At 35.3% G+C, this 27,447-nt stretch overlaps 1 protein-coding gene across 13 annotated transcripts in view; it reads right to left on the reverse strand.

The window, feature by feature from the left end:
- Positions 1-1,132: 1,132 nt before the first annotated feature.
- FAM184A (family with sequence similarity 184 member A) overlaps positions 1,133-27,447 on the reverse strand; it is a 62,131-nt gene continuing 35,816 nt past the window's right edge. For 2 of the 13 annotated variants that reach the window (XM_072332992.1, XM_072332993.1), the window contains exons 10-19: positions 23,481-23,522; positions 19,489-19,701; positions 18,481-18,634; positions 15,138-15,265; positions 12,546-12,730; positions 11,902-12,048; positions 9,325-9,442; positions 8,522-8,626; positions 4,489-4,688; positions 1,139-2,803 (exon numbers count right to left, since the gene is read on the reverse strand). In XM_072332992.1, the coding sequence (XP_072189093.1) occupies positions 2,722-2,803; positions 4,489-4,688; positions 8,522-8,626; positions 9,325-9,442; positions 11,902-12,048; positions 12,546-12,730; positions 15,138-15,265; positions 18,481-18,634; positions 19,489-19,701; positions 23,481-23,522 (1,374 nt within the window). In that variant the 3' untranslated portion in view covers positions 1,139-2,721. Of the gene's footprint in view, positions 2,804-4,488; positions 4,689-8,521; positions 8,627-9,324; positions 9,443-11,901; positions 12,049-12,545; positions 12,731-15,137; positions 15,266-18,480; positions 18,635-19,488; positions 19,702-23,480; positions 23,523-27,447 lie in introns of those variants that run through there. The other 11 variants (XM_072332995.1, XM_072332996.1, XM_072333000.1 and 8 more) reach the window with 9 other exon arrangements.

Consider the following 27,447-nt stretch of genomic DNA (forward strand, 5'->3'; position numbering starts at 1 on the left):
GAAGTCCCTTCCAACCCAGGTCATTCTGTGATTCTGTGGTAGTATGGTCAGGTTGTGGTTGGATTTGATGACTGGACTTGATCTTTAAGGTCTTTTCCAACCTGAGCAATTCTATTATTCCAGGTCCAATTCCTGCTGCAGAACAAAGCCATGCAGATTTTGTGACATAATTCTTCATTGTGGTATGAGAGTATGTATGTAAAATGGAGCATTTTTTCTGCTAACCTTGAAGATTCACCGGGTTTCACTCTCATCACAGAAGTAAATTAAGCAATCCAGACTGAAGGGCCAAACTTCTGCCTGAAGGCAGATTATTATGACATTCTGATTAAATGTAGTATTCTTTTGCATTTTGCCCTGGTGTCATGTATAGTTTGTTACTTCCTTCTTCCATCAGAAAGCACAGTAAGGATTAAACTACATTATTTTGTATTTGCTCTTTGACTTCTCATTGTTAATTTCTTTCTGGATAAAACTGTTGAAGGTCAGAGGGATACCAAGTCCTGATAATCAGATTTAATGACTCAGATAGCAAAGAGAGCTCTTGAGGGTCAAGATGTTTCCCCACCGCTTTAAATAATACCATACAATTTCACTCTAATTCTGCCCCTCTTTAACTCAGAGGTGTCTGTTGGACAAATAGGAGGGCAAGAAAACACCCAAGATGTAAGACTACGGACTGCAGAACTGGACACAGGATATTACAATCATATTGTGATAAGCCAAGCTCCTGTATTAATCCAAAGTGCTAACTTCTCTTATAAAGCACATTACAGAGTTCTCGATGTCATTTGGTAGAAACTCATTTTTTTGCCTATTTTCTTCAGGTTGTTTTTTTAAGAGACTAGTTTGTAATTTGTGATAGTGAAACAGCTGCTGACTTTGGCAGACTTTGTACCTTCTTAATTTTCTTCTCCTTGTAAAAACAAATGCCTTCTAGCAAAAAGAAACCCCGAGCGCACCTTTTACTGAAGTCTAAAAATATGAGCAGCTAAAGTGAATGCATACATCGTCACCTTACATATATTGTTCACGGTTACATACACAAAAATACAATGAAGTGGAGGACGGGAGAAAAAGGCCCTTCATATGCTTTGCAAAGTGTGCAAGAAAAAATACACAACACTCACTTCAGAACGTTATAACAAAATGAGCTAGTGTATTTTATTTTGATAACAGCCAAGAAATCTGACATTTTGCCCAATATGGCTTTCTTCTAAAATTAAAAAGTTGCATATCACCTCCATTTGAGTGCGCCAGCTACAGAAAGTCTCCTGTATACATCTTCAGTTCACAGCAGCATCACCAGAGAACAGCTTTCGGTGGATTTTTCAAGCAGAATTATAAGATAGAAGTTTTAAAATGTTCATTTAGAATATTTTATATTGTTTATATGAAAACATACAAATTTTTCATTTATACATATACTACATATAAAACTCGTTGTAATTAGCAAGTATATTCATCTGGGTATTTACCTTTGTGCATACAGGGGGGAAAAAAAAGGATGTAGTTAGGTCTTCAGGTGAAATATTAAAGGTAGAGACTTTAGTATATGCTAACTAAAACCTTATTAACAACTCAAACAATTGTTCCTGCTTTTAAAAGATAAAGAGATTTAGCTTAAAAATACATTCATAAAACAAAGAGACAATTTTCTCCCTGAGACTACCAGTGTGAGTTACTTTGTGGTAATCATTGAATGAAAAAATACAAAAGAGACAACAGGCTTTTTCTATATGCCGCAGCAAATTCCTGGAGCAACACCAGCATCATAAAAGGTGTAGACTGGAGAATCATGCTCACTAGCTGAAAAAAAAACCCATGTTCGTATATCAGACAATAAAACTCTTAATACAGACAACTGAAGGAAATTAATGTTTAAAGATCTGTATCTCTAGTATGTATAAATAGCAAACAGTTTTTTTTGAGTTGGATTGTTTACCATTTCAGACATGAATTTTATCTAAAGCGAGACTTTATGCCCCAAACTTGGACTCCTGATTTATGCAGAGATACGTAGTATGGTATTCTACAGGATCCAAGCATGTCTTTGTTAATATTCATAACATAAATGCACAGTTTGTTAGATAATAACTAGAAGGTAAAGTCTCATGGGCATCGGTTAAGGTGTCAAAACCCTGCCCCAATGAAACAATTCTGGCTTCTTTTTTATGGCCTTCCCACTCTGAGCTTCTACGCTGATTTCCACAGAATTTATGTTCTTCCTTTTAAAAATGTTAGAAGGGGACAGTTTCTGAAATGCTACGAAGTAACAGAATAGAACTGGGATGGATTAGACCTACCCTGCCCAAATTGGAGAGAATTTTTCCTTTCACAAATTACATTGTATTTATAACAACCATGCGATTTTCTGGGGGGGAGGAAGCCTTACCTAAAATAAAAGAAAACACATTTATAGGAAAAAGGGGGAAAGCATTATGTTTGTTCTACCAAAATTTATTATGTAGTAATTACAAAGCTTAAAGATCCTTCCATCTTAAGTAAAAATAATAATTACACACATTATATAATACCATGTCAAGTGATTCCAACAAATATCACATGAAATACAGTGCATTTTCAAATCAGAAAGACAAGTATTTTCTCATTCACAGTGTTTGACAAATTACAGGAAAGCTCGTTCACATGAGGGTTTACTTAAGGTCATGCTCTTATAAACAGTCCACATCACGCTGTGCCACAAAAACAAATCGTCTCTCAGAATGTGAAGTATCGGGCAAGCCACTCCTGGCGTTGTGGGTCTGGTGAAGCCACTGGTGAAGCATCAGTCTGAGGAGGGCTAAATTCACAGAAAGAAAAAGATATTAACCCACAACTAAATGGAGCACACAACTTAGGGGAAAAAGATTCTCACAGAGAATATCAAGTGTAGAACAATCTTGTTTTTCCTTGGATTCGTTATCAGCGTGCCTCTGGATACCATTTAATGTCTCCCTATAGAACCTGTGATCATCCACTCCATTGGAGAGCATCAGCAGCACAGACAAGTCAATTCAGAAGCCACATTACAGCGCGGGCAAATAAGATTTTGGGCAATATAATTAAAAATCTCATGAACAGCTGTGCACCATCAGAAGAATAAAAAGGGCTTTCTAGGAAAAGTGTGTCTGCAGAAGGTCCTCTTTTAGCATCCTTTTCCTGTGGTAAAGTTAAATTTCCGGAAATATGATGCAAGCATCATATTTGTTAGACATGTGCTCACAGAGACTGGTTGGTAACACACTATTCTCATACTGTACACTGATCACAGATCTCACTTGCATTGTTGCTCATGCATGTATTTTAAATATTCTAATATACTAGGGAAAAATAAATTGCTGCATCGCGAACAGTATTTGATTCCCCTTTGAACCATTTAAAATCTCACTGAATGAGCAAGAAAACATAACTTCGTAATACAATCAAGTTTCCTTATCAGTAAGAATCCATGATAAAATAATCCCTGCTGTATTACTGGGTGATACAAAACACAAAACAATTTGGAATGGAAACTCCAGCATCACAGTCCACGAGTTCATGCACATGCATGCTATCGGTACCTGAGCACAGTCATGCACATCACATGCACAGGAAAAATAAGAAAGATGGTATTTAAAAAAAACAAACAACTGTTTAGTTGACATAGACTGTTCTCTTTACTTATCCATTTTGCATTTTACTATTTGCTTCCTTTAATAGTAAGTGGTTGCTGGGTATGTGGCTTTCCACATTAAAAGAAAAGAAAGGGTAAACAGCCAAGTATGGATCTGGTAATTACACATTGCTTTAAGTCACCAGCTTGGAGGTAAGAGATCAGTACCAACTAAATATAGCACACTGCACTTTTTCAGTGCCTTTAATATGTAGCCAAATAAAGCAAAAAGATCAAAATCCTACCTCTAAGAAATGAAATAATAATTCAATTAATTGTATCGATTCATTAGAGAATGATTTTAGACTTCCATGCTGACTTTAGTTACCAGAAGCTCAGCATTAAGCATATACCCTTCCTGTGTCTGCAGTAAAGTTTGCCTATAATTTGTTATAGGTGAGGCAAGGGGAAAACACAAAACATTCACATAGCACAGAAAATCGTTTTCTAACATAAAAACCATTATCACACAATACTGAATAAAAGAAATTCTGTGCTAGTAACGATTTCTAAATGACAATCAGCAAGTAACACAAACATTTAAAACAATTGTTCATATATGTAAACAATTGGAAGCACATGAATTCTGTAAAGGTATCTAGAGAGGTTTTCAAACTTCAAGACTTGTGAAAAAGTGAGAATATATTTCAATAAGGTCTACAATAAAAAGGAATACTATAAAGAGGTTACAAATATAGTGTAAAAATTGAAAATTCCGTAATATTACTTGTACCTCTGAAAGGTTTCATGAAGCAAGTGGGATTCAGCTCAATACAAAAGCAAAATTTTCCTGAGTTGAGAAAGAACAAAAACATTGGTGAGGCAACGCTCACCTCAAAAACGTCTTGGGCTCTTTGGGTGGCATTGGCTGTGGCAGTGGTTTGCTGCTGTTGAACTCAATATCGTGGATGGGTGAGTTAGGAATGGGGTCCAGGCGGTTAGGATGTCCATTGCCCACTCCGCTAGATTCCAGAGCACTTAGATTGGGGACACTCACAAACCTGTTTGTTGATTTATCGTTCTTCTTCTTTTGCTGCATTAAAAATAACAAATATAAGGAAGGCTTCTTGTACCAGGACAGTTGAGGAAATCTGCAAATTCAGTTTTGGGTTTTTTTTTCTGGCTTTTTGATGGGAGAGGGAGAAGTTGGGCAAGAAGGAAAGCAGCTGGGACAGAGTGGCCTTTTTCTTTTCTTTTTTTTTTTTTTCCCTAGATGCAGTTCTACTGTTTGTTTTGACCAGAACTGAACAACACATTTTTTTTTGTTGTTTTTGTTTTTCAAATTGCTACTTAAGACCTACTATAATAATCAACGAGCACATTATTTTTAAAGATCTCCCAATGTAACGTTCTGCCCCATCTTAAGACACCAAAGATAGTAAGCTTTCCTCAAATTTACCTTTCACCTTTATTTGTCTTTTCTTGGTAGTAGTGGAATAGCTTTACTGACATATATAATCACAGCAAATTTCAATGATGAAAAAAAACCAAATCTCTCCAACAAGTTTCACCTCAATACTGACTCACATTTTGCTCAGTAAGGCACGGAACCCAGAGAAGCAGCTACATTTCTTTTAAAGTCATTATGCCCCCATAGTTAGCAAGCATTATATCAATACTGTTGAAGATGAAAATAATGCTGTGTGAGTTCCATCTGTTGCTCAAAGAGAAGGTTGGGCTTCTAATGCTACTCCAGCTAATGCTTCTGGGCACCAGATGGCACAACTGAACATTTTCCTTTTCTTAATAGTCTGTATACTACAGATGATATTCAAGGGACTTGAAATACTGACAGATTTTATTTTAATATAACTGTTTTACTTTCCATAACACATAATACGAAGGAATCAGTATTTATCTGCTTTTATAGATATTTTAATGTATAACTATGCTTCAAATAGTTCTCTAGGTCTTCAAAAATAACTGACAAAATACCTCATGTGTTTCCTGAATTCTATTGAATATTCCATGTCAGTGATAAGGATTATTAAAAAAAACCAACCCTATTTTCAAAAAAGATTCATTTCTTCTCATGAATTATCTATTAACTCAGTATATTATCAATACTGTCAGCAGAAAAGCTACTCTATTCACGAGTGTCCGGAGTTGAAATGGAGGCAGAGTCCCTGTTTAGTTCTCTGCTAGCTTTGATTTCAGCACCTGCCCACTCCAAAGCTGAGAGGTGAAAGCACTGCAAGTATAGTGCAGTGGAGCATGTCCTTGTAACATAAAATTAAATATATATTTATTGAACAGAAAGTTATACTAGAAAAATGGTCTTTTTTTAATCACTGCAGTGGAAGACCACTAGCTGCAAAAGCTTAAACTAATTCTTCAGGCCGAACAAGCAAGAAATAACAGCATAATAGGAAAACTGTTGGGTAAGACTAAAAGTAGCCAAATGTATGGAAAACAACTGTAAGGTATTATACAATGCAATTAAAACTGTGTGTAAACCAAGCTGTATTTAAATCTGTGCGCTTCATAAGTGGCTTATTTCTGCAAAATGTATTTATCTCTATTAAGTTCTTTGTGAAACACTATGGACTGTATTTTATTTTCTATAAAGCACTCTACACTTCCAAAGCAGTCAAATCTGGAGAAAGACTGTGAGTATTGTAGTATTGTTTCCATGAAGTTCATGCAAAGTATTACAAAACATCAGATTCAACAGCATCATACTAAACAGATCCATTGCATACATTTGAGAAACTCCAATACATACTGCAATGGCTGTAATTTCGCAGTAACGTGCAAAAGCCTGTATTAATTAGTAACTTCTGGGGTTTATTATTATTATTACAAAGAGAATGAAGTTTTCAGTTTCTCTGTATAATTCATTCTCTAATAAATGTAATAAGTGCTTTAATAAAGTAACACATTCCACAGTTCATGAAATGAAAAACTAAAATGTTCTGTCATATAAGACTTTTAGAGTCTCAATTTTAAGTGATAGAGGCATATGATAAGAATATATGAATGATCACTATGGAAATCTGACGCTGAAGTACTTTTCCCAAGCACGTCAGATTTCACACAGAACACAAGCTTACATGCTCAGTGATTAAATTTCACATCTTTATAAAGGAGTGGTTCAGACAAACTTCCAAGATGTTGAAACAACTTTTCACACAACAACAAAGAATTCAAATTAGTTCAAGCCTAGCAGAGACAATATCGGGACTACTGAATGCTTTTATGCAGATATGCATAAAAGTTAGGTATCAGCAGATAAACTTGCCAGAAGTGCTGGACTCCTGAGAAGTGTTGGAGAACGTTGACAATTTATGGCAGTCTGTGCAGATGTGAAAATACTCTGATCTGAAGTGAAAACATAAAGCTTAGCTAAATAATACAGCCTGATCTCTTAAATGACAGGGAGAGACCATCCTATTTGTTCTAGTTAACCCCCTTAATTGATAACCAAAATCTAGATCTTTGAGAAATTTATTCTAATGTCAAAGAACCCTGAATTGTGCAAGACTATATTGCTTTATTTGGTATATCTTCATTTTTTTCAACTCATCCCATATGTGCCTGTATTCGTGGCAATCTGAGTGTCTACATATAATCTTCACAACTGATACAACTGGGAACAATGCTGCCTAGAGAAATCAAGACAGAAATTCCGCTGACCCTAAACTGGGCATCTACTCCAAGCTAAAGACCACAGCACACCATGCTTCCTCAGTTATTAATTAATTATCCCTTAACTGTAACAGGAACTTAGGCACATAGTGCACATATAGTCACTGATATGCAAATATATTAAAGGAGGCATCAACACTGAATTTAATCTTGACCAGACTTTTTATGCTATCTACTTCCCAAATGCATAAAGGATGTTTTGAGCCCAGTCATTCTCTGACAGACATGAACTGTTTATCCCCAGTGTGGACTTTGCAGCCACTGTTAACCTTGATCACTGCACACCTCGGCCACTTACGTTGTACCCCTTGGGCTACCCTCTGCTTCAGAGCCATCCCAAGTTCTACCTCTACAGCTGGGAAAAATCTCTTTCCATGCAGGTGAAATAATCTATGAATTATTGCAAGAAGGAAGGAAATGTCAGAGAACTCATTCTGACTTTCTAAGAGGTGAAAAGAAACAGAATGAAGGTACTCAACTGCAGACTACTTATGTTCCTCATATAGGAATGCTTCTGGCTTTTTAAGTGACAGTGATGCTACTATGGCTGTTTGTACAGTAGCCTCCCTGGGCTGCTATTCACCAGGATGGAGAGAATTGGAACAGGCTGTTACTGAGGTATTTTTACTTATATAGGATGTGACAGTAACTGCTATGGTTGAAAGCTGATTTCCATCTTCTGCTGCCCTTACAGTCCCTACCTAGTTTACCTCTCCAATTCTCTTTTTCCACTCAGTCTCATTCCATGTCCTTCCCATACTCTTTTTCTTCCTGTTTTTGCCCCTATTTCTTTTCTTTCATGCCCCCTCTCCCTTTGTCTTTCTAGTGACCTTCCATTCTGCACCATCTGAAAAAAAAACCCTGCATTTTCCAAAGCAGCCAAGAGAAACAGTGAAAATTAAAGCTAATTTGGGATGCCACTATCATATGCTACATTTCTGCTCTACGCAGCCTTTCTATCCCTTTTCTATTTTGATTTTAGAGTTTTGTGAGGAGGAGCTGCATTTTATGTCATACATACATACATACATACATACACGAAAGAAATACCTGCACAAAAATCAGGGAAGACAAATGGAGAATGATGTTCCTTGTTTTGAACTTGTCTTTAAATAAAGACTGATATATGTACACATACACACACATTTCTTCTTTTTAGTATACGCTAACTTTAGATTTCTTATTTTTTACTTTAGCAATGAAGTCCATGGAACATACCTTCACCAATGGGTTTATAACACCAACATTAGGGCTTGCATTAAACACTTTGTTGTAGTTAGTCTCCCTGTTAACTAGCTCCAGCTGATAGAACTTTTTGTCCTCCTAAAAAGAAGAACAAATAGAAACTTCTTTTTATGCATTCTCAACCACTTAGTGGCCAAATCTGCCTATAAAGTGATCTCAAATAAATTTATGCTTGTATTTTTTAAAGAAACTGATACTTCTAAAAACTACATTTCATATTTAATGTTAAATACATTATTATATGTAAATATTAAATAATTTCTATTTATGCAGTTCTGCTGTATATGTTCTAATTGTGCATTGGTAAAGATTCAGTATAGTTAATTTGAACTTCCCTTATTCCTTCTTGCTCCTGAGTTAGAATCTAGTCAGATTCATCTGAACCAGGCTGCCAAGGTGTGAGTTTGGGAAACTCAGTGCATCAAGAAATTGGAACTCTTATTATATATTTCTTCAAACCCTCTCAGATAACTCATGAGACTATTTCTTATATGGCTTACATGGCCAGCTTCTTAGTCCAGGCCTGCAGATAGAATATATCTGACCAAGGTCATACTGCAGTATTTTTTTTGCAATAATGTATTGTGATTGACTGTGCAAAATTCTGTATTTAGTAGATTTACTGTTATGAGACGGTGGAACCACACGGACAGTGTGTTAAAGAATACAAATACAAGCTATCAGGACTGGTTCTTTAGACGCATTTTGAACACCGTGAATTAGATTAACATTTGTACTTATTAAGATATTGAACCAAGAGAGCATAAAAGTCTTACAATCAATTTCTTTATGAGCTGGTCCCGTTCTGCAATTAGGTCTTTCAGTTCTGAGATAAGCTGCAAGTCTTCTGGTCTTGATTCTCTGTTTTTATATTTTTCTTCCATTTCTTCTAAACTTTATAGGAAAAAAAAATACCCCTTTTAGCCTGATTGAGTGCTAAATGATACGTGAATCGAAGTTATGATTTGTGCAAAAGAGAGTTCAAGTAATAAGAACAGAAAATGACTTTTTTTTTCCCCTGAAGTAAATTAATTTCTGTGTTGCCACTTAAGCTCTGGCTAGTTGAAAATAACAAAACCCAAAAGCTTTGCTATAGTAACTAACATTTTGGGCAAAATTCTATAAACTTCACAACCTCTTCATGCATGCAGTACTAGTCGCTAGAAAAAAGGCCTCTTGGAAGCCAGACTGAAAAGAAGGCACTCACAAATAAAATATGTGTACAATACAATAACAGAACACATAACTGAGACTGTTATTATGCATGATACAGGAACTACATTGCACTGTATTTAACATTAATGTAAATTTCAAAAGCTGGCAAGTGATTTGGTGAGGAAAAACCAAGCAGTATGATTTTCCTTTAATAGATGACTACTCTCAATAAAGTTGCATGCTTGTGATACTGGAAAAATAGATAAATCTGGCACCATCTTCCTCAGTTCATGTGGAACATACTGGGACAAAGATATCCAAGAACAGTGAAGACTAACAGGTAACTAATTCCTCTCCGCAAAAGCAACTTAGTACCATTAGAGCTGAAATAAAGGAATGAGCTGCAAGAGAAAAGCAATAAAACCCGGATATTAGGATATCTGAATTAAAAGAAATGCCATGATTCTTGAAAAAAAAAGAAAAGAAAAAAATAGGAAACCTGAAATGCTTAGTGGGAAAGCATTAAAGGAGAGAAGTGAAATAAGCCAACTGAGAGACGAACTGCACAAGTAACTGCATACATCTCCTGGTTTCTTCTTAAATAACTAGTTTTAAAGACACCTGATGACTTCATATATCTGCATTCATTTCTGAAACAATGTTCATAATGCTAAACATTGCTCTAAAGGAAACTACTAAAATACTAGTCTCACATATTCTGCTTTCACACAACTCAGTGTACCAAGTTTCAAAAAGAAACTCAGATGAAAAAAAGTATTCCTAAGAAAATCCTATGAATTTAAGGTGTCCAGTCAGCTCAAACTTAATTCCACAAGATAAACTGAAGTGACCATTTTTCAGTTGAGGTGACTACTTCCTCCTCAGAAACAGCTATACAATTCTGACTTTCAGTTGCTACTGAAAGCACAGTGCACATTAGATTATATTTATAACCTTCAAATAACCTGTACATAACTTGATGGGATTATGTAATCTATTTATATAATACATTATGAATGTTAAAAAAAAAAATCACCCAAAAACCTTTTTATTTGCAGAAAATGCATTTGACTCAGCATAACAAAAATATGCTCAGATGGCTTAATTTTTGGGCATACATTTTATGCTATGGTAAGCTGCTGTATACAGATGCCCGGAGTGTAACTGTATTATGCTCTGTGTGCATATGTGTGCATATGTGTGCAAAAGAATAAGAAGCAGAGCTTCCTACAGTTTCTGAGTGCTCACAGTGTTAAGAGAGAATTAGATTAATTTAGGGCTTTACTGGCCATTATTAGTTGATATTTATGTAGAAAAGTTTTCTATCACACACTCAGAACCAATTACTTTCTCTGCCTTACGTGTTGTGCTGCAAATCCAAAATCTCTCACTGACCACTTTTTTTCAGAAAGTTCTCAATGTCTTTTGGAGCCCTAGCCAGACATCTGAGGTTCATAGAATCACAGAATCACAAGGTTGGAAAGGACCTACAAGATCATCAAGTCCAGCCGTCATCCTTTTACCATACCTACAGAAAACCACTAAACCACATCTCCTAGCTCTGGGTTACAGACCAAATGGGTTACATCACAGACAGGGAAAAAGAATGAAGTATGTGGCTAAGACAAGAAGACTGATTAGACGACATATAACTACACCACTTCTCCCCAGACGTGGTCCAACCGCAAGTGGCATTTTGTCTCAGAGGCACTCTTTAGTAGCTGTTAAGCCCATATAATCAATTTTAGTAATTAATCTTCCCTATGTTAGCAAACCTGAAAATGTTTGTATCACTCAGTTTGTATAATCAAACTTAAATCATCACTACTGAACTAATGTAAGCTTGCTGAAGAAACTTTTGTAATCTCAGAAAAGATATATAAAGATATATTAATGCTTGTGAAAGAAACTCAAAACTCTTGAAATCACACTTTAACCAACATTCTAAGAACTGCACAGACTTAATATTTTTCCTACTTCAATTTTCTTTTGCTCAAATCTTTAAAAATTATCTTGCTAAACTATCCTAAAGCCTACAAGAATTGTGCCAACAAATGCAACATTAGACCCCATATTTGAGTGAGTTTTTTGTACCTCTTCACCTCTGCAGTATCTTCAGTAACTTATTGACATCAGAATGAACTAATTTTGACTCAAACACAGCTACATACAAACTTTCTTAATGCAACAAAACTTACGAAACTTGTAAAGCTGAATTAATTTCCTTGAGCAGCTCTTGGGTCTTATTAAAATCTGCCAGCATGCTTTGTTTCTCTCTGATGTGATCTGCTGTCAAGACATCCAGCTCTTTCTCATGTTTCTTGCTTAAATCTTGCTCATGCATCCTGTTTAATTTATTTTTTGTTAAAAAAAGAGTTATTCTAAAATCAGACTGGTTTGTTCATCATGATTTTCTGCCACTCTTTTAATGACTTCTACACGATACCAGAAAACACAGAAAGGAATTACTGATTCATCAGAACCAACTACTTACTGTCCTCCAACCTCCTAGCTTATTTCATTGAAAATGCATCTCCTTTAATGCTTTTTAAAATAAACAAACATAATGAATTAAAAAAACAACAACTGGACAACAACAACAAAAACACCTGAGTAAACTGTTACTAAAATACACCAAAATGTGTTATCGAAATGCAGCTTAACTATATGTCAGTATCTGCTAACTGTACCAGTATTGGGCATAGCCTTTCTGAATGAAAAATGGCAATAAATATCATCACTTGATTAAAATGATAAATTAAAAGCTGCAAATGGTGAGGTATCTATGGAAAACACTACATTAGACAATACACGTTTCAGTCTGAAGTGGAAAAAATCATACCTGATCTGTTGGTTAGATTCACTGCGTATTCTAAGGACTTCTTTCCCTTTAAACTCTAGTTCCTTGGTCAATGCACTTATATTGTCATGAAGATGCAGAATCTCTTTGTCCAGTTCAGCTATGTGATGGTCTCGATGTCTCAGTTCATCTTGTAGATCTGATATTCGGCATAAAAATTCCTTCTCCTGTAAGTAGCAGCAGCAAAAATTAACAGTTGCCTCTCAGAAGCACAACAGTTGTTTGTGGAAGCCGACCAGAATTTTCCATACAACGCTTAATTCTTTTCTATTGCATACAAGTACAAATAATGAAGAAATCAAAGTTAGATAGCAAGAAAACTGCATCTGTGAGAGAATTTAAACTGTAATTGGCATTAAAGCTTGTGTAGTTCATTACATTTTCCTTTTGCCCACGCACACAACAAAAAGAAATACAACTACAAATGACAGGGCTTGCATTTAGCAATTTCTACTTCTACAACATATGCCCCGGTGGCGCAGTGGTAGAATTGCTGCTTGCAACACTGCAGGCCCGGGGTTCGAATCCCCCCTGTGGCACAAGTGGTAGAAGTGCCGCTCTGCTACACAGAAGGCTCGAATCCTGGGAGTTGGACTCGATGATCTCTAAGGTCCCTTCCAACTCGCACGATACTGTGATACTGTGATACTATGATATGGGTAAGCTGAAGTCATAACTGATTTTCTCTTTACAACACCATACAGCGGTACAAAACAGCGCAAGATGTGTGCCTTGTACCAATGAAGACAATGAAATTTAATATCTAATGTACATATAGATACAAGAGTCATAAATATCTCACAGCTCAATACATTCCAAATTACCCATCTAGGTAAGATACTTGCCTAGACATAACATGTATATTGGTATGTGCTTGTTATCTTACTTTCTTAGTGCAAAATATCATTTCTATATTACGTAATACTTACAATGTGTCCAATAAATCAATTAAAGTCATTACTTTTACACAACAAATTCTTACGCAGCTAACAGCTGAGAAGCTCATTTAGATCCTATTCCAATGTTTTTTATAATGATTCTCCTCAATTTAGAAACAATCTGTAATTACATTAATCTTTATTTAGGTTTTTCCATTTCTATCCCTTCCACTTCTTAGTTTCACAATAATTAATCATTTGTAAAGATAGAAAAGCTGAGGAGATTTCAAAGTAGTTTTATGTATAATTGTGTTTTTTGTCTTCACACATCCAGGAAACACAAATATATCCTAATGCACTAATTTTACTATATATCCGTAATGATAAAGCTTTAAAAATAACTCTTTTCCTCCCTACAAAAAGACTACATGAAAGTTACAAGAAAAAGCAGTGGAAATGTCCACATATTTAAGTATTTGAAAAATTAAGAAATATAACCACCGTGTTTTGACTTCTATGTATCTAGTTCAGCTCTGATCCTGTAAACTGATGGGCATCTCCACACATGAAAACACAACTGGTTGCTTTGTCCTCAGTACAACTAAAGCAATGGCTTAGCAGCTTGCTGTGCCGAGGTCGAAAGTACCAGGCATTTGGTTGGATCAAACACATGCTCTTGAACTTCACTTCGTTTCTTACATGTTTAGGTGTCTCAAGGCTTAAACACAGTACACTGAAATTACATCCTAACAAACCCTCCATGTTTTCTTTCATGGCTGACAGCACTACGTTTTTGCCTGTGGTGCTCATGCTTTAAATCCCATGGGGAAGAAGTAGAAATAAAAGGCTTATCCTTGAGCTCCTTTGTGTATGCAACTAAAACTGCTTTCTATAACAACATACTTATAAAAGCACGACATCCCTCTCGTACTGGGCTATTGGGAAATAAATCCTGAAATGCCGATCCCATATTCAAATAAAGAAGTTACATTTTTGTTTTCTTATTTTCAGGAATCTGCCTTCTTTTCAATAGAGATGAAACTCTGAATTTCAATTACTAATGGAAAAACTGATCTTGTGCAAAGTAAAAAAAAAAAAAAAAAAAAAAATAGGACAGATAAAAGTGAAGGAAACAGTTTGCCGCTGAAAGCATTGGTAGCCCATAATGGACATAATGGATTTGGGGTTTTAGTTTTTATATGAGAAACAAGTTGGAAGTAGTGAGGTTTCTTAAGAAGTTAATTTGTCTTTTCCAAGTTGACTCCTGAAAATAAAAGATATTTTAAGTTTGAGACAATCATTTATCTTTAAGAAACCACTTCTTAAGCATATCACTAGTCATAAGAGAGAAATAACTTTTCCTTTTTAAGTCCCGCTGGCCGCTGAGGAAGAGTACAGTTTTGTGAGAATCAGCAGTTTCCTCCCAAGGAAATTCAGTGTGCTCTCAGATGGCTGCACAACTCTAAAAGGAAACTGCCCTGATATGGCAGTCTTTACGAGGCTCCTAACAAAGTTTGCTGAAGTAAGACAAAGCCAAGCAAGAGAGTTCAGTAGGGATGCATTACCTGCTGGTTGGTGCTGACTGACTTTGAAAGATTAAATTCCACCCTACATTTCACAAGTTTCTGTCTCCAGCTAATAGATAACAAATACCGATGATATAGTTTTATGGTAAATTGCCAGAAGTGCCTCCTACCTGTCGTCTGCCAAGTTCTATGCTTCTTTCAAGTTCCATTTTGGCAGCTACCAGTTCCTGCTGATGGTTGTGCCTTAGTTGGTCAATTGCTGCCGCATGTTGATGATTTAGCTCTGAGCGCAAGGAAGCTAGTTACCATGAACAAAAAGAAATGTTTATTTTGCAAGTGTTATTCGTTAATTAACAATAACAGTCAAGCTCCTTCAAGTACTGCTACTAACCTAACACACACTGCTTATATTAGTCACATGAAATTTCTGTTGAACAGATTGAACTCACTTAAGCTCTGCAACCACAAAGTTTTAAGACAGATTTATTTGGTATTAAAATACAAGTTATTAGAAGATATCTTAGAATGATGAGTTCGCTGTGTCTCAAAAGATGGTGAGTTGTCTATCTCCAAAATCATAACCTATGATGTAAAATATTTATGGCCAGAACTGAAAACGGGACCTACTTTTCCAAGTGCAAATACTTGTGTTGTTTGCTGATACTTACAAATAGGTAATACAACAATCATTCATTTTTGTATACGGGTTTTACGTGTACTTACTCAACCATCTACACCTATAGATACTGAAAGCTTCTGTAAAAGGAAGCCTGTAAGATCTTTTTAAAGAGCAAGTCTTCAAATAAGATCTATAACGAAGTCTTATTTGTAAACGTTGCTATTTGCTTTGTTCTGATATTTTAATACATCTTTGTCAGGACTAAGAGGAAAAAATCTAACTGGAGAAAAGTTCTATTTGCCATGACTGACATTCTGTACATCAGAGTATTAACAATTTCTGCATTAACAATTTCCAAATGTCATTTACTCTCAAGTTACATATTCCTTGCCATTAATTTATCTCTTTCAGATATTTTGTGATGACAGAATGTTTTTTTATACCTTAGTAATTACTCTCCACTTCCTTTTTGTATCTCCAGTGTTCTTGTTTACCAGACTTTGTTATCTGGATTTTTTACTGTCATGGATTAAATCAGAGAGAGATTTAGGATTTCTTTTTAAGGATTTTAAGAGAATTATTTTCTCTACCCTAGTGACATCCTTGGCTAGATACATACTAAGCTTTTACTGTCAATCAGAAGCAAGGATGAAATGCTATTTTTCAGCAGTAATGCTTGCCTTTCTAACTATTAATTGTTTGGTTTTAGAAAAAATCTCTTTGCATCAGCTTCCTCTGCACTATGCAGAATTTGGATATAATCCTCAACTCAAATCTCATTCAATTCACGTATTTTTGAAATTCCTATATTTATGAAATCCCCATATTTATTAAATTTGTACTTTGCTGGTAAGATATGCATCAATTGCCTTTTAAAACATTCTGAGACTCTTTGATTACTTAAAAGATGACCCAACAAACTCAAGCAACTTGTTTTTTTCCAGATCAGCTACTATGACAATATTAACACGTCTGTTACATATGAACCAAATTCAGTTAGGACCTACAGAATTTAACTGATTTAATTACTGTCTGTAAATCATCATCAACTCACTGAAATAAATTCCACCGGTTTCAGTGGGGTCCGAAATAAGCCCCCATATAATAATAAACAGTTACTAACGTAGCACGGATGTCCGATTCAGGCAGAATTTAGACTAAAGCTATTATTATATACTTATTTAGTTTACACTTCTATTCTTAACAATACAATTCCGCCTATACAAACTCAGCCAAATGGGAAGCACAATTCATAGACATGTAGATGCCCTGTCCCTGGAGGGGTTCAAGGCCAGGATAGATGTAGCCCTGGGCAACCTGATCCTGTACTTCATTAGTGCTTGGTAAACGAAGCGGAAAATATGCTGAACTAGTACAAGAAGATGGATTTCTGGCAATGGAGACAAGCTCTCCTGGCAGGAAAGAAATTTATTCTGATGTGCACTGTACAAGGTAAGACATTCATTTCTCAGAGGAGAATTGTTCATGTCTAACCACAAAAAAAAAACAACAAACAACTACCAAACCAAAACAAAAAACCCACAGCATCCCCAGCGATAACTGATTGACACATAACACTGACAGAGAAAACTGGGGTAAGACAGAAAACACCAGTGAAATGTCACAGTCCTTTGAGAAATGTGTCTTTCTACATGTATGTTATTATTTTATTGCTCATACATCCTGTTTTTGGCAGCTGTTGAGAAAAAAAAAATCTATGCATGCATTTTATGCTGTTACTTTTTCTCTGCAGTGTTTCTAAAATTTTACTTTTCCTTCCTGTGTGAAAAGGAAAATAATTTCTGCACACTTATTTGCAGTGATGCAATATTTTTTTCATACTACCCTTGTTATTTCTATGTTCCAGAATGCTTTGTCTTCTCTTCCGTGTTTCCTGCCTTGCATGGGAGTCTTTTTGTCTTTCATATTGATGCTCAGTATCATGCCATCTTTTCTACTTTTTTTCTATACATGTGAAACTCCTAAAGTCTGTCCAATCAGCACATCTTCCTTGCCTCATTCCAATTCCTTTACAAAACTGATTTTGCTGCTTTGTTAGCAGAAAAAGCGTGTGTGCGTGTATGTGTGGCAGGGGTGACACCTTAAATTATAGATCTAGCAAAAAAATGCAAAACTATGCAGAAGTATTCAAGTGCCGAACAGTAAGAAGTATGGTACTGTTATCTCTTCTTTTCATTACCTTATTACATTATCATCTGTGTATATCTATCTTACATATGTTAAGATTGAGAATATGTGCTCAAACATAACTTGCTTGTGAAAACCCTGTTTCATTTCTGGAACAAAAAAATAGCATTTCATCTACATTACTGAGAAAATAAATAAAGATCAAGCACTGTTCTCCTATGGTTTTGTCTTATTTATTGTTTCATATTCCTTAAACCAGCTAGAACATTACATCCTTCCAAGCACAGTTCAGTTTCTTCCTGTCATACGAAATGCAATCTAATTTCCAAATTCAGTGTATCAATGAAATCACTAATCAGTGCATTGCCCAAGTATTTCTTTGCCTCAGAGATGAAGTCTTAGGGTTTATAGCCCTAAAAATTAACAACACACATAAATCCAATCAACTGCCCTGTCATTTTATTCCTTCTATTTTCTGAAACATACATCAGGAAATTCAGTTGCTTAATCCTTCCAAAAACAACTTGACAGCAAGATATTCAAATGTGAACGTTTGACTTACCTGTTAAAGCTTATACTCATTTTAAGAGGAACAATTACATCAAAACTGAAAGGCACTAGAGTAACATTATGTACACATATACATATTTACAGGTAAGTGTGTGCATGTGTGTGCGTGAGTAAATATTTGTAAGAGTAGAAATAATATTTTCAGATCCAACTGCAAGTTTGAAAAAGAACTGTACCTAACATAGCTTTTCCTTCATCCTCCAGCTCAAATCGCAGAGTCTGAAGTTCCTGCTCCATCTCCAATTTGAAACCTTCCATGGCTTGTTTGTGTGTTTCTTTCAGTGCCTGAAGTTCTTCTGAATGCTTTTGTTGTAAACGTTCTTCTAATTCCTACAAAATCCAAGCGGTCAAGATTAATTCTAGAGTAGTCTTGGAAATTATGAAATACGAGACAATAAATTAACAAGTACTGTCATACTCTAATAACTATTAAAAAAAGGCACTGATGTTGCTCATAGTTTCTTCTCTCACTTAGTTATCCAGCATTGGGTGCAGACAACTAGGAAATTCATTGCACAGGTACATTCCAGATTTCAACTAAAAAAATAAATAAGATATACACACTGTTAACCACTATGCTCTGTATTTCACTTCCAGAACAATGTCACGCCTCAGATACTTTGCTTAAGTAAAGGTTTTAACAAATTACGGAGATGAAAATTATCTTGTAAACTGCAAAACTGTTTGCACAATTTCTAACACAATGAAAATATAGAACATGTTACAAAATGAGTCAATCACCTGGAAATACCAGAAAGCACAAACAGAATTTGATACATATAATAGAAAATAAAAATAAGCCTATTTCAAATCAAACCTAGAATATAATAGATGACAGTCTCAAAGTACTGTTAAGAAATGTGTGTGTTGGTAATAATTATATATTCACACACACATATACTATATATACACATAAAGCGAGTGCATAAATAAATATGCATCATTATATAACTATCAACAAGCTGCTAGAATATAAAGCAAGATATGAAATAATGCCAGTATTAGAGCTGACTTTCAATATGCCCTAGTCAGATTTAACTGGACAATAATGTTACTGTAAGACTCATCTGAAAAGGAAATTTAGTATTTATGAAAATACTTTTCTTTACTAATTTTCCACGTGTATCTGAGTTGCTAAATTGGCAACATTTTCTACACAACAAGGAATATCCATATTAACGTGCCTTTTGTTCTTGTTCCTTTGTTTCTTCCATATTTTGAAAGGCAAGGATATGGGCTTCCTGAAGTGACTTATGCCTTTGCTGATGCTCCTCTTCTAATTCCTGGATCTCCTGAGTCAGCCGCTGACGCTCCTGACTGAACTGGGCTTGCAGCTGTTGTAAAGAGCTCTGTGACTGGGAAAGCTGCATCTCCAGATTCTGCTTGAGCAAGGAGATCTAATCCACAGAACAGCAAATGTTAATTAGTCATTAAAACTAAACTGAACTAAACTAAATAAAATAAATAAATAAATAAGAAAACACTTGAAAGTTAACCAGAATATTAACTACAAGGGACAAGCAGTCATCCACTGCATTTCTTGTTTAAGTTATATCTCAGGGATATAACCATTACACAGAAGTAGTTCCATAAGGGTCATCACACTGATATATTGATACTACTGTACAACCTATAAGGTAATTCATGGCCAAATTATTGAAATTTAATTCTAAGTTTTGTATAAAGATCAATAAAAATGACACTATCAAGGTCTAAAATCAAATGTCTGATTGTTAGAATAAACTACTCTTCATATTAAGGCCACATCAATTCTGTATGGAAGATCCTGCAGTTCAAAGAGGAGTATAGTTTGTGACATATAGATTGATAGATATAATTTATTTATTTTCTTAAATCTTTTGATTTGATACGGTCTTATTTTACAGGTGTCTTTTTGATTTTACCTTAAAATGGTGGCTTAGGACTCTACATGACAAGTAAAATACTGCAACTTGATGGATCTCTTTTCTATTTTTGTTAGCTTGGTAGTACAATAAGAGTGATTTTTTCTGCTGGTTTTTAGCTAACACCAAAGCAGTTTGGGTCACAAATACTCATCTTCTTACATGAGTATTACACATCATTACTGCAAATGATGCGTTTCGCTGAACAAGAATCTTAATGCATCACAGCACACAGCACTCTTTGAAAAAGTCCCATTTTCTCTTTTGTAATATTTTTACACTCTGTTCTTCACATCAGAGAGCATCCTCTCAGACTGAAAATAGTATCATCACAGGCAGCAAGAAAGATACAACCTCAAATCCTGAAAACAAGATTTTACTAAAGATGATATTTTGGTTGCAGTGACTCAAAGGAAGGGAAAATAAAATTGTCACGTGACAAAGAATTTGAATTAGTAAGGATTTCTTTTCAAGTCTCGGAATAGCGTCTAATTTATTACAAATGAAAAGTCTGATAGTGTCATTTGAATCAGCACATCTTACAAATAATTTTGACCAATTAATAAAGACATTGCAAATCGATTTATTGATTTACAGAACATTAAAATTCACCAATTAACATAAACTTAATAGCATATCAGGGACAACTTGCAGCATGAGCATTGTTGGACATGTTCTTTTTTAGAAGGCAACAGCTTAAGCATATTTAGAAGCAAGAAGCTACATTTAAAGTAAAATTAGCACTAAAGCAAAACACGCAAATTAATCTGAATGAAACAACCACAGCTACTTGCACTTCAAATTCCTCAGGTCTTTGTATCTGTATCTATACACTAGCTTCTGCGTATACTGTATCATCAGCATTTTACTTCAGAAAACTTTGAGGGAAATTAACCGCAAGTGAAGGAATACAGCGAAGGTCGATACTGCATTCTGTAATGCCTTTTACTGAATATATTAAATATAAATGTCATGCACAAATTCTAAGTCAGTTTTTCTAATCTACTGCTCTCCTTCCAGAAACATCCTGCCCTGGTTGATCAGGAAAAAACAAAAGGCCAAGGAATAAATGTAGGGATCTTGACTCTCAAGTCTAACAACATTCCTCATTATTTCTTAAACCTGAAGGAGTGCTTTTTAGACAAATTCCTTCTTATCCTAAAAAAACTATTGCAGTGGGCTACTGATTGCTTTCCTTCTCTAGAGGAAATAAAATAGTATCTAGCTTATCTAAACTCTTCTTTGGTTACTTCATATCCCTAGCTATTCTTATGCACAAAACAGTAATTGTTGGGCCCTTGTCGCTTTCCCCATCTTTCTGCAACCTCATACCTTTCTGGCTCCATCTGTAAACCTTGCCTTTATTTCCTCTTTCTGCACAACACTACACACCTAACAGAACTTGCGCCCTGTCTAAAAGTCTGTTTTTCCCTTTCTCCATGGAATAACTACTGTGCTTATTTAGATTACCTCTGCTCCTATTCAGCCTTTAATGTAGACTCTCGGGATGTTTTTTTTTGTTTGTTTTCATAAGATCACTATCACAACTTGGTCCTAGCTCATCTACTTCTCATTTTCAATTCATTCAATATGCCAGTATCTCTACTCTGCTTTTCTTCCTTTTCTCTTCTTTCTAACTCCATTATCAGAATCATAGGAATGAGCAGTAAGGATAGGGCAGCCTTAAGAGATTATTCATTCCATTTTAGCACTAGTTGGGAACTTTAGATACAAATTACTGCTCAAAAACCTTATACAAAGAAAATCCCACCATTTTCACTCTATCTTCCTCTGAGTGCCTGTGACAGAAACACTGAGATAGCAGACAGACGTTCTGTCCACTCTTATTGCTTTCACCGCCTATCTGCCCCTTTCACAATCACAGAAACACAGAGTTGTAGGGGTTGGAAGGGACCTCTAGAGATTACTGAGTCCAACTCCCCTGCCACAGCAGGCTTCCCACAGCAAGCTGAACAGTTAGGTGTCCAGACAGGTCTTGAATATCTCCAGAGAAGGAGACTCCACAACCTCTCTGGGCAGCCTGTTCCAGTGCTCTGTCACCATGAAGAAGTTCTTTTGCATATTGTTGTGGTATTTCCTATGCTCCTGTTTATGGCCAAATGTTACATAATTCTATGGGAAGTCCTGCTTAGTCCTGCAGAACCTCAAGTAATACAAAAATGGCACTCTAAAAATCCTTTCATGACAACATTCAAATGGAATGGACTACAGTTTGATATCTTAGTCAAATTCATACAGGTTTTTATGAAGATGACAAAAATAAACATGTTTTTGGTTTGAAGTTAAATCTTTCTCTTACACAGGACCCTGATCCATAATTCTTACTCCAACATTTACAAAACTTCTAAGCAAGGAAGGTCATTTCTTTCTTGGAAATGTATGAAACAGTTTAAATGAAATGTCTGACATCTGGCTGGGAAGCCATTTTAGAAGAACAGCCTTCCTAAGAACAGTTTGGACTTCCATCAGATTAAAGTGACTGCAAAACCGCAGCCTGAAATAAGTTAATCTCTGGAGAAGCCTATCTGCACCAGTAGACTATATAATAAATTTGGGACAAGGTTTAAATGAATAACAACCAAGTCAGATTAGCCTACCATTCTAATACAACAAGTACTTTTTAAAGAAGAATTATTTTAAGAAGAGTACATAACTTTACATGTTATTTTGGACATATTTTACATATACTGATACACTCAATACTTTTAAATATCAGTATGTCTCATCGCATGTCCATATACTCCTGTATAGAAGATTCACAGGAAAAACTGAACACCATTCCCTAAACTTTCCATACTTTTATCTAATGTTTTCAGCATATTAAAAATATTGTTAAGAATTTAAGAAATAAAAATAGAAAGAATGTAAGAATATTCTGGCTGCATTAATAACTTGCACTGCAAGACTGCAAATTATAATACATCGATCTCATGCTTCGCAGAAAGCTCTGCTATACACATTTGCACTGCCCACAAGCTTGCTTGCGTTAATGATGACACAAAAATGTTGCTTATGTTATGGGCACTTACATAATGTTTGATGTCCAGTGATACATACATTTACACAGATGGCATAGATGAGTGGATGCAGAACACAAGCTTTTGATGTCTAGCAGCAAACATGTTCTCCTTTCCAAAATTAATAAATATTCCATTTCACAAGCTAAAAAGCTTTAAAGCAATAATACAGGATATGCAAATGTATTAGTGCAAACATGCCCTATTTACAAGTTGTAAGTGCAAATCACTTACATTGCTGATAGATTTATGCAAAGCTTCACCGAGACAGTGCCGCTATGAAGAAAAGATCACAGGAATAAAGGGAAACATTCAGAAATGAACTAAGTAAAAGAAAAAAGGGATAAGGAAGGGAGAGTAAAACATAGAATATTAATTATAGTATGACCAGGGAAAAAATAAATTGAAAACTATTTGGAAAAAATTTAAATGAATAAGTTGCCTTGACTTCACATATGAAGTACTGAACACCTGACAGAATGAAGTATTTTCCTCTGTTATTGTATGAACATACAGGCCAGCATTAACTCTTCAACGTAACCATACATTACACTCCTGTATTGTTCAGCTGAACATTTTGGAAACTGTCCAACTGTTTTCTCCTTTATGGAAAATAATTCTGGGAAGAAACCATTAAGTACATCAATTCGCATTACTATTAGAAAAGATATTACATAATTCAACCAACAGTCAGCTGTGTCTCTGAAATCATAAGCATATTAAGTGTAATATTAAAGATCAGATTTCACTGCTAAAAGGCAGAAAACTATTTTAGTCTGTAATGAAGGCATACTAATGTTTTAAAAATTCAGGTTGAGATGGGTAAATAAAAAATATATATTTTTAAACCTATAGGAAAATGACTTACTGTCCACCATTTATGACCAGCTTACACTGATGCTGATTATTAAAGAAAAACACAAATAAAAATAGATCACCAATTAGATGTTCTATACGTAATACTACTGACGATATGAATCATATACATCCTCCATATGTAAACATATATAACTACACGTGTGTTTACATATAAACATGAATTATGCAGATAGGCACACATGCAGAACAGAATCATCAGAAATGACGTGAGAGCAACTTTAAATTCAGCGTGACCAATTTCCCTTTTGGCACAGGTCAGCCGTGAAGACTTCTATCTCAAGGAGACAGCAGGTATTCTTACAGTATTTTTACACCAGCTTGGAAGACTTGGCTCGGGAACATCTAGGTAATACTTTGTCCATATAAAAGAAGAAGAAAATATTTTCCCTTTCTTGAATCTACAAATGGGAATAATGTAGAAATAATAGTGGAAAATCCTCAATTACTTTATTAAAATCGTAAGCAAGTTACAGGCAACAATTTTCTAATCGAGTCTAGTCTGTTGTCCACTAGGAGGCATCATAATCCAGCAGACAAGAGAATGTAATAGCTCAGATTTCAACAATGATATTAGTGCCGATCTGAAATTATCTAATAATTTTTCTATTCTGTTTTGTTTAGGTTGGAAGCTCTTAAGAGCAGGAATTATTCTTTACTAATTAAATATTCCGTTTCCAAAACATTTAGGACTTAATTTTGACTGACTCATCTAGGCACTACTGTTGAAAGGCTTGCAGTGTACTACATTAAAAATAAATTGCAAGAAAATATATCTTTTTGAATGTCTATTCTGAGTTCTATGAATAAGAACATGTGAATAGAACACTGAAAAAAGTGAGAATTGCCCCTGCTGCTCACAAAATATCAGATTTCTTTCACCAAGAAAGAAACTAGTCTTACTTTGCTGACAAAACGGCCTTATAACTGACAGAAAATCTCAGGCTAATCATTCTAATACAAGCGCCTTCACCAAGTTTCTAAGTCTTAGTTCTAGAAACAGATGGAAGAAAAATGAATCTTTGGTGAAAGTTTTGGAGTAAAACTCTCCAGTTAAGTTCAGTACTTAAATCTGTCACATACTTGCTTACTGAAACAAACAGTTGCTGGTCTTCCATGATGACCTTTCCAGGGTGATCACACTGTAGTACTTTGTTCAAGAAGGGAACTCTATCACACCACTGACATTTCCACTTTTAGTTCAGCTGTACTATTTATTGCAAGACATTAGTTTACTGCATGTGTGGAAGTTCTCTTATTTCACTGCTTCTATTCACTAAAAATTAACTTTAGCCTCACTACAGAGGCTTAATGCTAATGTTCAACATCAGTCTTCATATCATCCAAAGACGAGTTAGGTAACTCTCTTTCTCACTGTACTTACTACAGATATTTTGGTGTCAAATCACGCCAAGATCTGACTTTGGGACATGGTTTATTGAGTTTTCAAAAATACTGTCAGCAACAGATGTTGCTGTACTAATGCCTGAAAACGAGTGGAAAAGATCTAACTTGATCTGTTTTATCAAAGTAGATCAAGATTACCGTATCTATACACTGTTTTAAGAATTTTAACAGCATCGAAATTTAACAACATGTTTTAACAGCATCCACCTGTTCAAGGAACGACTGGATGTTGTGTTGAGGGACATGGTTTAGTGGGAGCTATTAGTAATAGGTGAACGGTTGGACTGGATGACCTTTTAGGTCTTTTCCAACCTTGGTGATTCTATGTTTCTATGAATGACTGCTGATGAATGCTGCTAACCTTTCTGAAGAGGAAAACCCATGTGCATCCACCTGGTGTCAGTAAAAGAAACCTGTTTAAGATGTATACTGAAGAACATAAATGGACTTTTGGCATAAAACTATTTTATCCGACTGTAAATGATAACGGTAATAAACATTATGCCTAGCATCTGCTATTTTCACTGTTTTTGAGCCTATGCAAAAGCTATTTCAGCAGTCACTGGGCTTGAAGGCATCATGGGGACGTTTACCAATATTCTGCAAATACATGAACAATTATCTTCTAGTGCAAAAAGTTAAGCTAAGAGTAATGCTTTAAAATTAGACTGTTGCCAGAGTCTTGGCCTTACACTGAGGGAAAGATCTATATGGTTATGAAGTAAAAATTGTATCTGGGAAATGATTTCACTGTTGGATTTGGTTTAGGTTTTGTTAATTATGTGCTGTACTAAGAATTTAATGTTCTTCTCATCCACTGAAGGCAGAATTAAAAGGTCTTTTAGTCCCGCCCAGATTTACTAACTCAACTGCCAAACAAAACCTGATAATGTTACATTCCAATTAAAAGTTTATGATAAGACAGACAAATTTATTTGGATATGATGGCATCACTGCTTCAAGTATCAAACTAGATGTATTTAATTTAACTGAACACAACATCATGGGAGACAAAATTAAATGGAGACCAAAAGAGAGATGAAAATGAATTCCACTTATACATTTGTTCTAAAACAGAAGGAAAAAGAAAAGCTAACATCTATTAGTATTCCTACTGCATCCCAGTGAAAATACTTTGAAAACTTTGTTTTGTTCTGGGATTTTTTTCATCTGTATCATCTCTCTTAATTTTACATTGTCTTTAATGAATTTCCTACATTAAATTCAGAATCTTTTAAACAAAGAATAAAATAAACATCATAGTCTAAAGCTCAGAAGAATAGATGGTACAGCTGGCTGCATCTTGTGCACTTGTTTTATTGTTCAATCTTCAGGAAAAAATAAACCAACAACTATCTCAGGATCACAACTCTGCACAGAATATGGAGCCCAGAACAAGGGAGCCTTATTAAGAAGTGCAGACAGTCATGAAACAGGGAAATACCCTCAACAGTTGGTTCTCTGAAGACTTCAGTGGCTCTGAATTACAAGGTTATTCATATTCTCAATAAATCCCAAAGGAACTGAAGCACAGTCCTTCTTAGACCACTGTATTCAGAGCTGTCATCACTTGTGACAAACTTCGAAGAGCTGCAGAAAGCTTTGCCCCTCTGGATACAAATATCTATAGAGAAGAGACATAGAACCTAAGTATGACCTGCATTTCAAGTCCCCTCCTTACGGATTTTCACATTTCACATTTGTATGTTCATTTTAAATCTTGCCCAGAAACCCTATGGGAAGACACTTATCATCCACTAGATGTCATATTAGCCTTACCAGTATTACCAAAACCAAGAATGAAGACTGTTAGGATGGACGAGTTGCTTGAAATTTACATCCTATTCGATTCTGACAGACAAGCCTTTACCCAGTGTGCTTATGACAAGATCAAGTAAAAGGAAACAGGGTAAAATGA

The sequence above is a fragment of the Excalfactoria chinensis genome, chromosome 3 (genome assembly GCF_039878825.1).
Source record: "Excalfactoria chinensis isolate bCotChi1 chromosome 3, bCotChi1.hap2, whole genome shotgun sequence".
Classification (NCBI taxonomy): domain Eukaryota; kingdom Metazoa; phylum Chordata; class Aves; order Galliformes; family Phasianidae; genus Excalfactoria; species Excalfactoria chinensis.